This window comes from Capra hircus, chromosome 26 (genome assembly GCF_001704415.2).
Source record: "Capra hircus breed San Clemente chromosome 26, ASM170441v1, whole genome shotgun sequence".
Lineage (NCBI taxonomy): Eukaryota > Metazoa > Chordata > Mammalia > Artiodactyla > Bovidae > Capra > Capra hircus.
In genome coordinates, this window is record NC_030833.1 from 7,949,537 (window position 1) to 7,960,095 (window position 10,559).

At 49.4% G+C, this 10,559-nt stretch overlaps 1 protein-coding gene across 1 annotated transcript; it reads left to right on the plus strand.

The window, feature by feature from the left end:
* On the plus strand, positions 670 to 3,499 carry NKX1-2 (NK1 homeobox 2). The gene is made up of 2 exons (XM_018041102.1): positions 670 to 880; positions 2,805 to 3,499. The coding sequence occupies exons 1-2, from the start codon at positions 670 to 672 to the stop codon at positions 3,497 to 3,499; spliced, it is 906 nt and encodes a 301-aa protein (XP_017896591.1).

Below are 10,559 nucleotides of genomic sequence, written 5' to 3' on the forward strand. Positions count from 1 at the left end.
CGCCCACCGCACAGGGCTACTCGGAAGATCAAACGAGATCGCGCACGTGGAAGGGCTTTGTAAACTAAACTGTGAGAACATGAAGGCTTTTAAATCCGAGGTGGTCAGGTCCGAGGCCATTACTGTGATGCACTGGCGAGGCAGGCGATGTGCTGAGCGTTGCCTTCGTGTAATCAGTGCTGGACTCAACTGCGTCCCCAACTCAAAGGCGGGTGCCCTGGAGCAAGGGTGCAAATCCAAGCCCGAGTCGGGGTGGGTGTATTGGGAGGATCTTCGGGACGAAAGCTTCCTAACTTCCCTCCCTCGCTCACCGGCAGTCCCAGCAGGTTGGGCGGAAGCGCGCTGAGCCCGCGGCACTGTCCAGGCGGGCGCGCGCACCGAACGCACCTAGGCGCCCCCTCGCCGAGGCTGGAGGTCCGGGCAAGGCTCGGGGTAGTCTTGGGGGCTCCTGCTAGCGCGCCCTGCACGTGGCGGGGGCCTCGGGTAGCCCAAGTGCCAATCCGCGCGCAACCTCGGGCCGCTCTCTCCCAGCCCCGCCTCCGCGACCCCCTCCCCAGCTTCTCTTGGCCGCCTCGACCCTCCTACCGGCTGAGAGCTGCTGCCGAGCCACAGCCTAAAGCAAGCCCGAGCACTACCCTCCCCGGACCCCGCGCCGCCGGCCTCTGGGGCATGCTGGCATGGCAGGACGGCGGGGCCAAGGCGGCTCCCTCCCACCACAAGATCTCCTTCTCGGTTCTGGATATCTTGGACCCGCAGAAATTCACCCGCGCTGCGCTTCCAGCCGTGCGTCCGGCTCCCCGGGAAGCCAAGAAAACTTTGGCAGAGGCCGAAGCAAGGAAGGACGCCAGCCGGGACCCGGTTCCGCAGCGAGAGGCTCCTGGTAAGGAAGCGAGGCGGCCTCGGGCCCGGAAAGCCCCAGCTTAGATGCTGCGATCGGAGGGTGGGAGGGACGGCCCGGGATCGGGTGAGTAGACCTTGGCGGCGCCTGCCCCAAAGGGGAGAAGGCACACAGGAAGAGGGCTGAAAACAGCAGAGGAGCAGCGAACGTGTTAGGCGCTCGGCCGCGTCCGACTCTGCGACCCCATGTCTGTAGCCCACCAGGCTCCTCTGTCCACGGGATTCTCCAGGCAAGAACACTGGAGTGGGTTGCCATGCCCTTCCCCCAGGGGATCTTCCCGACCCAGGGATCGAACCTGGGTCTCCCCCAATGCGGGCAGATTCTCTACGATCTGAGCCACCAGGAAGCTGCAGGAAGAGGCACATAGGGGCACATCCCCCTGCCCCCCGCCCCCCGCAGCATCCCAGGTCAGAGATTTGCCACCGAAGCCTATCCCTGCTCACCTGCCAAGCGAGTAAGCACCTCAGCTCTGACTGACCGGCAGTGGAAACTAATAGTTCCCCAGCACCCAATTTAGCCAGGCTTATTCACTTATTGGGCATCTAATGCTCCCGCCATGTGCCAGGACCTGGGCTAGAGACTGGGATACAAGTCAGGGAAAACTTCAATACCTGCGAGGTCGACAGCGTCATTAAGGAGGTCGACAGCATCACCCCTCCATTCTCTGGGTGAGGGAGCTGAGACTGATGAATCATGTGTCGAAGTCTTAGCAGGCAGTGAGGTCCGGTGGAGCAGAGGGGTCCCTTCTAGCCCTCCAGAGACAACAGCAAAGAATCCACTGCCCACCCGCTCAGTCTCCCTAGACCCAATCAATCGTTGACTGGACTGGGGTCAGGGTGGCTTGGGGTGATGGGAGACTCTTTTGTCCTTTCTCTCCAAACCCTTTTTGACTTTACTCCTAACTCTGGAAGACCCTCATGAGGCGTCCAGGAAAGTTTGTGTCTGAAATGAAAGACAAAGGGCAGCAGGACCAGAGCTGGGTGAAGCCTGGGAGGGACTCCAAAGTTCAGGGGCGCAGCGCAGGGAGAGAGGCTTGAAGTCTGGCAGTCTCCTCCCCCCCACCCCGCGCCGCCCCCCTCCGCTCCCCACCGCTTTCCATCCCCAAGTTTAGAGGTGATGGTCTGGGGCTCTGGGCGCCTCTGGCGGCCGCTCTTGGGCCTGGGCGGCCGGCCGGGTAATTGTTCCGATCGCCTCTCGCAGGGGCCGCTCTCCCCTTGCCCCACCTCTCTGATCGATATTCTATTACTGGAGCCTGCATATCTCCTGCCCGCAGCTTGCAGGTACCGACTTCAAACCCCCTTTCCCTGTCTGATCCTAATATTGTTCGATTAAAACTTACCTTTAATAGATGACATCTATCGATCCAGTCCCGCGCAAATCTGAAACTCTATTAACACGGCAGCAGAGAGAAGATGGGAAAGAGGGAATTTCACTTTAAAAGGGAGGAGAGGGGAGCCTAATAACTTCTTTTTCTAATTGCTAGAGGTTCCAGACCCAAACAGACGTCTAGGGACGGGGGGGAGAGAGCCTGAAACGCACTTGACATCTCGATGTCTTAATGTGTAATACAACGCTCTTATAAGGTTGTCCAATGAGCCCGTTATTTTTTCTTAATGCAGGGTGTCATCCATTGATTCCAAACACACTTCTTGGACACCTACTAGGTCGTAGATGAGTAAAGAGCCAAGAGGCACCGCAACCCTAACTCCCACCTCCCGGGACAGGCTGGGCACTCTGGATGGGGGGCCGTGGGGTGGTGGCAGGGAACGCAATCTCGGAGAGGGCCAGGGCAGGGCCCTGAGTTGGAGAGATTGCCGCCTACTCTGGGGAGGACGAGAAGCAGGTCCGGGGACCAGAACGGGCTGGGTGGTTCCCGTTTTCTGATCACCGTCCCCTTCTCCTCTAGATGCTGCGGGCCGCGGCGCCGGCTTGGCGTCCCCCCTGGAGGGGTCGGAGGCGGAGGAGGCGGAAGAGGAGGACGAGGACGTGGAGGATGCGGGGCGGCGGCGCGGGGAGCGGGCTGTGCACCTGCGGGCGGGCCTGACACTCTCCCCCGAGGCCCGGGCCGCGGCGTCGGCGGCGGGGGAGGGCGGCGCGGGGGGCCTCGCGGGCTCCCCAGGCTCCCCGCGGCCCAGGCGCCGGCGCGCGGAGCCCAGCAGCTCCAAGCCGCGGCGCGCGCGCACCGCCTTCACCTACGAGCAGCTGGTGGCTCTGGAGAACAAGTTCCGGGCCACGCGCTACCTGTCCGTGTGCGAGCGCCTGAACCTCGCGCTCTCGCTCAGCCTCACTGAGACGCAGGTCAAAATTTGGTTCCAGAACCGCAGGACCAAGTGGAAGAAGCAGAACCCCGGCGCCGAAGGTGCGGCGCAGGCGGGAGGTGGCGCGCCCCAGCCCGGGACTGCGGCGGCGAGCGGCGGCGCCGGGGGCAGCCCAGGTCCGCCGGGCCCGGGCGCGCATCCTTTCCAGACTTTCCCCTCCTACTCCGCGGCCAACGTCCTCTTCCCGGCCGCCGCTTCCTTCCCGCTGACGGCCGCCGGGGGCTCCTTCGCGCCCTTCCTCGGGCCCTCCTACCTGACCCCTTTCTACGCCCCGCATCTATGAACCCCCGAACCCCTTGGGCCCCTCTTCGTCTGGACTCACGAGTGATTGGCGTGGACTTGTGGTCCCCACCCTACCGAGGGGCCCCGATGCATAGGGACCGCCCCCTCCTGGTACGTGGGTGTCTGTGCGCCCCTTCCCTGCCGGCTGCCTGGAGGCGCCGCCAGAGGGCAGGGAGAGGCCGCCTGCCGACTCCCAGGTGCGCGCCTTCCCGGAATCCACACGGTCCACTAAGGGGAATCAAGGACCGGCCACGTTTCACAGTATCCGGAGACGGAAGCCGTTTTAAATCTCCCCGTTTCTGGACCTGCTCTTCCCGGTGGGTCAGGCTTCATTCAGTTCAAGGGCTCTTTCTGAGGGTCTGGGTGTTCGGAGGCGCGCCTAGCCCAGCGCCGGGCTTGGAGTCCGGAGAGAGCCAAGACCCGCCCTCCAGCGGCTCGCGAGGATGGAATCTGCAAAGATTTTGGCTCCCTCAGAGCCCAGTTGTTTTTGTTTCTCTTTTCAGAGCCGATTGTTTCCCATTTAATACTTGGTTACTGGCCCCAATCCAGCGATTTCTTCCGAACACTGCGAAAGTTGGAGAGAACTGGGTCTGTGAGCGCACACCGCCGCCTTGAGATGGACCATTTTTTAAATGCGTAACGCTCTACGTTTTTAGATCTTTCATTTAAGATTAGGACCTGAGAGCAACTCTTATTCCAGACTGTCGCTTCACGGGCTATTCCTGAGAAAATGGGTACCTAACTTTTCGGAGAAGACCAGAAATTTGTGCTGGTAAATTCAACTGCTTTACAGCTAAAAACTTGCCTACTAAGGTAGAGCGCAGTTCCCCGCTACTGCAAGTTTTGAGAATAGCTTTGACAAACCATGACTATGGCCCCAAAGGAATAAAAATAACAAAGGGACCAGTGGCACAACTGAAATCTTGAGGTCTGTACCTGAGACTGCATTATGATTTGCAGTGTTTGATATCGTAAAACTTCAGTCTTGGCCAATATGTCTGTCCCAGCAAGTCCGAAGCTCTCAATAGTGATCAAGGAGGGTTCTCTCCTCCAGCATACACAGCAGTTATGAACTGGACTAGTTTTTAAAGCACAGACTCAACATTTTTAGAGCTTCATCTAAGATTCTGACTTGAAAGATATTCTGTTCCACACAGACTGTCCGTGGTGGCATGGTGAACAAGCAAAAGGTTGTTAAGAGCAGTAAAAGAAATAATTATTGGGCATATCATGGAAGCAAAAGGCATATATGTGATGGATTCAACTGCAGGAGCTAAATATAGGGACATGCATTCTAACTGCTGCTTTTATTGTGTCTCTTAAGAATTAGTCCTGTAAAATTCTCTTGCTGGCTTTATCTGGAATACTCTTCAGTTTTTTATGTAATATAATTTGTAGCCCATATTTCCGAAAACCAGACCTCCCCAACTAGGTCATGTATCTTTCACTCTCATCTTTATTGGATTACTTGAGGCTGGGCAATATCTATATGGATACCATATTCCTGGCTATTTCTTGGTAGCCTTTGTCATTAATAAATTTAAGGATCAATGGCTTCTCATAAAATAAAACACATTATTTGGTTTTATGAACACATGAGATTACAACCTTGAAATATCTACTTCTGTTATTATCAAGAATGAGAAAATATACCCCCCTTCTTCCAAACTAAATTGAAGCTTTCGCATTCATGTGAATTTCATCAGATTTGAGTGTATGTATTATTTAATTATAATTTATTAATTAGACTCTTTCCCTCCTATGCTAAAGAAGAAATGTGTCCCCAAACAATGCATTAAACTTTCTGAAAGACAAATGGTGCCAGATGAGATTAACAATGCAGTTACTGTAATAGATAATATTGTTTTATTCACTCTACTTGTGATAAACACTCCCTCAGTAACTATTAGTGGGTTTCTCAAAAGCAACATTCCACTTATCAGGAGCAGGCATGCAAAGAAGCAAGATCTGTAACAAAGAAACCGAATTTCTGTAAGACCTGGGAAACATTTCTTTCATCTCATGTACCAGAAGACTACAGCTGAAGAGAGGGACTGCGGAGGGAGGGGGGAGGCTTGTCTGTTTGTGGACCAGCATGGAGTGCTGTATTTCCTGACCTTTCTTGTTTCTATGAATTTTAACAGAGTAATGCTTGAAGTATGTGACTTTGGACATCTGCTGCTTTAAAAGGCCCAGTGAGTTCCCAACCAAATCCTTAAACTCAATCTATTGATGTGTTTGTCTAATAAATTTTGTTTGTAATAATTTCTTTCTAATTATTTCTTGTTGTTTATTAGCAAAGCTTTTAAATAATTCTATAACTATCAGAGGTTGTATATCTTCCCATCCTCACCTCTCACCATCTGGCATTCACCAGTAGAGAGTATTTCTCCCCTAAAATGACTTTTTCTAAGCCATCCTTTTCAGATTCTTGCTAGGTAAACACATCGTGCCTCCGCTTGTAGGCAGTACACACAAACACACATTTAAGCCCATTTTCACAGTGATAGCAAAGCATCTTTATAGAATATTAATTAGTGGCTGCAAATTAAATTAATACCACATTTCTAGGACATTAGCTTCCTAGCCTGCTTCACAAGTTCCGAATAACCCATAAAGACTCCGGGAGGCAACTTCGCAGACTTGGGCCATCCACTGGTCATAAATTTCAGATGTTAAAAATGAATATTTAAAAATGATCTTATTTACAAATCAGAAACAGACCCATAGACATAGAAAACAAATTTGGTTGCTAAAGGGGGAGGGATAAATTAGGAGCTTGAGATTAGCATATACAAACTACTATATATAAAAAACATAAACAAGGTCCTATTATATAGCACAAAGAACCATATTCAAAATCCTATAATAAACCATTATGGAAAAGAATATGAAAAAGCATATATCTCTCGATATAGCTGAATCACTTTGCTGTACACGAGAGTCTAACACAACATTATAAATCAACTATACCATTTTAGGTTCCCATGTGAAGCCATGTAGCCAGTTCAGTTCAGTTCAGTCACTCAGTCCTGTCAGACTCTGCGACCCCATGAACTGCAGCACGCCAGGCCTCCCTGTCCATCACCAACTCCTTGAGAACACCCAAACTCATGTCCATTGAGTCAGTGATGCCATCTAACCATCTCATCCTCTGTCGTCCCCTTCTTCTCCTGCCTTCAATCTTTCCCAGCATCAGGGTCTTTTCCAATGAGTCAGCTCTTTGCACCAGGTGGCCAAAATATTGGAGTTTCAGCTTCAACATCAATCCTTCCAATGAACACCCAGGACTGATTTCCTTTAGGATGGACTGGCTGGATCTCCTTGCAGTCCAAGGGACTCTCAAGAGTCTTCTCTAACACCACAGTCAAAATCATCAATTCTTTGGTGCTCAACTTTCTTCATAGTCCAAATCTCACATCCATACATGACCACTGGAAAAACCATAACCTTGACTAGACGGACCTTTGTTGACAAAGTAATGTCTCTGATTTTCAATATGCTGTCTAGGTTGGTCATAACTTTCCTTCCAAGGAGGAATTGTCTTTTAATTTCATGGCTACAGTTACCATCTGCAGTGATTTTGGAACCCCCCCAAATAAAGTCAGCCACTGTTTCCCCATCTATTTGCCATGAAGTGATGGGACCAGATGCCATGATCTTAGTTTTTTGAATGTTGAGCTTTAAGTCAACTTTTTCACTCTCCTCTTTCACTTTCATCAAGAGGCTCTTTAGTTCCTCTTCGCTTTTTGCCCTAAGGGATGGTGTCATCTGCATATCTGAGGTTATTTAAATTTTCTCCTGGAAATCTTGATTCCAGCTTGTGCTTCATCCAGTCCAGCATTTCAGTCCACATAAAAAAATCCAACTTCGGAAGGTAGTTATTTGCTGGGATTCCTCTCGCTGTTGGTTTATAATGTGTAATGCATTTGGAAAAGCGACTATGGTGTGTGTAGCCAGGTGCATCTTCTAAAGCAGAACACCTTTGTCATTAGTACCTGGATCGAGACTAGAACACTGTGAACACCCCAGAGCCCCCTTGGGTCACCTTCTCATACCCCTCCCCAAAGGTGACCACTATACTACTTCTAATAGCATGGATTAGTTGTACCTGTTTTTTCCTTTTAAATATACGTAATGAACTATTTTGCATCTGACTTTGTTCAGTATTTTTTTTTCTTTGCTCAATATTATTTGTGAGTTCCATCCATGCTGTGTATAGCTGTAAATTATTTATTCCTATTTCTGTTGACATATTATGATACACACTTTCTACAATTCATCCTTTCTACTTTTTGTTTTTTGGGGCCTTGCTGTGTGGCATATGGGATCTTAGATACGGGAGCAAGTATTGAACACATGTCCCCTGCATTGGGAATGTGGAGTCTTAACCACTGGACCATCAGCGAAGTCCCTAGCCATTCTACTGTTGATAGGTAATCAAATGTTTTTTGGGCCATTTTGATTAAGCAGACTTGTACATACCTTTTGAGGCTTCCCTGGTGGCTCAATTGGTAAAGAATCTGCCTGCAGTGTGGGAGACCTGGGTTCAATCCCTGGGTAGGTAAGATTCCCTGGAGAAGGAAATGGCAACCCACTCCAGTATTCTTGCCTGGGACATCCCATGGACAGAGGAGCCTGGTGGGCTGCAGTCCATGGGGTCACAAAGAGTTGGACACAACTGACTAACACTTCTTCCTTTTTTTCATACCTTTTGGTAAATACATCTTGATATTTCCTTTGGGGATAGAGCTAGGTGTGAGGTCTACCTTTAGTAAATACTGCCAATCAGTTTTCCAGTGGTTGTCACAATTCACATTCCCACCTGCAATGAATAAGAGTTCCAGGTATTTCACATCCTTCCATCACTTAGGATCGACCAATCACCATTTTCGGTCCAGTGATTCCAGAAGGTATGTAGCAGTATCACGTTTGTGCCTCAGTGTTCATTTGTTGATGGGTAATGATGCTGACTCTGTCTCCATATGCCTGTTGGGGATTTGGTATCTCTCTTGGTGACGTGTCTAATCAGCTCTTCTGCTGACTGGTAAGCCCTCCTATTTACTGGTAAAACAAACTGAGTCTTAGGGACTTCCCTAGCAGTCCTGTGGTTAGGACCTCACCTTCTAGTGCAGAGGGTTTGAGTTCAATATCTGATTGGGAGAGTTAAGATCCCACATGCATCATGGCCAAATAACCAAAACATAAAACAAAGGCAGTATTGTAACAATTTCAATAAAGACTTTTAAAATAGTGGTGGTTTAGAGTATACAGAGTATACTGTTAGAGCATGCAGTCTTGTGACCCCACAGACTGTAGCCCACCAGGCTCCTCTGTCCATGGGATTTCCTAAGCAAGAACATTGGAGTGGGTTGCCATTTCCTACTCTAGGGGATCTTCCCAACCAAGGAGTCTAACCTGAGTCATCTGCATTGCAGGCAGATTCTTTACCACTAGGCCACCATGGAAGTCCTCTTTAAAAATGGTCCACATCAAAAATAAATAAATAAACAAACAAACTGAGGCTTAGAGAGGAGGTGACCTGCCTGAGATCACCCATATTGTCTTAGAAACTGTGACTCATTGAGGTTATGTGACTTGCCCAAGGTCACACAGCTAGAGAAAAGCAGAGACTGCATTACAGTTATTCAGTTATTAAGCAGGGCCTAATAAAGTGAAAAGGAGTATGTCAAGGCTGTATATTGTCACCCTGCTTATTTAACTTCTATGCAGAGTACATCATGAGAAACGCTGGGCTGGAAGAAGCACAAGCTGGAATCAAGATTGCCAGAAGAAATATCAATAACCTCAGATATGCAGATGACACCACCCTTATGGCAGAAAGTGAAGAGGAACTAAAAAGCCTCTTGATGAAAGTGAAAGAGGAGAGTGAAAAAGTTGGCTTAAAGCTCAACATTCAGAAAACAAAGATTCTGGCATCTGGTCCCATCACTTTATGGGAAATAGATGGGGAAACAGTGGAAACAGTGTCAGACTTTATTTTGTGGGGCTCCAAAATCACTGCAGATGGTGACTGCAGCCATGAAATTAAAAGACGATGACCAACCTAGATAGCATATTGAAAAGCAGAGACATTACTCTGCCAACAAAGGTCTGTCTAGTCAAGGCTATGATTTTTCCAGTGGTCATGTATGGATGTGAGAGTTGGACTGTGAAGAAAGCTGAGCACCGAAAAATTGATGCTTTTGAACTGTGGTATTGGAGAAGACTCTTGAGAGTCCCTTAGACTGCAAGAAGATCCAACTAGTCCATTCTAAAGGAGATCAGTCCTGGGTATTCATTGGAAGGACTGATGCTGAGGCTGAAACTCCAATACTTTGGCCACCTCATGCGAAGAGTTGACTCATTGGAAAAAGACCCTGATGCTAGGAGGGATTGGGGGCAGGAGAAGGGGACGACAGAGGAAGAGATGGCTGGATGGCATCACCGACTCGATGGACATGAGTTTGGGTGAGGTCCGGGAGTTGGTGATGGACAGGGAGGCCTGGCATGCTGCGATTCATGGGGTCGCAAGAGTTGAACGACTGAGCGACTGAACTGAAGTGAACTGAATAAAGTGAAGGTGATTTAAATTGTACACGGGCCCATCGAGTATATAAAATATTTGGTAAAAAAAATATTTTTAAATGATATGAGAGCTGTTTGGCGTTACTTTGTAGTTACAGGTCAAGAGTGCAGTCTTGACAGGGTATCTACCCATTGTTCCTCCCTCCTTCCCTCGGCTCCTTCCTTCCTGCCGAACCATAAACTGAGCACCCATTCTGGGCCAATGACTGCTCCGGCTGATGGGAATTTATTCAGGCAAAGAAGGTTCTCCGCCCAGGGACAGTTAGAGTCAGCGAATTCTCTTTCCTCTGACTACAGTGGTTTCTGGAGTCAAAAGAGGAAGGCCCTTTATTTCCTCTCTCTACCACTTACTAGACTTACTAGCTCTGCCATCTGGGGTTCGTTTCCCGTTTTTTTTTTTTTTTTTTTTTTTTGACCACACCCTGAGGCTTCTGGGATCTTAGTTCCCCAGTTCAGTTCAGTCACTCAGTCAT

What these genes read in the sequence shown, in the direction of transcription:
- NKX1-2 (XM_018041102.1), top strand. Translation starts at nt 670, where the DNA reads ATGCTGGCATGGCAGGACGGCGGGGCCAAGGCGGCTCCCTCCCACCAC. An exon ending in TCCGCAGCGAGAGGCTCCTG is followed by an intron (nt 881 to 2,804) that starts GTAAGGAAGCGA and finishes CTTCTCCTCTAG; the next exon opens with ATGCTGCGGGCCGCGGCGCC.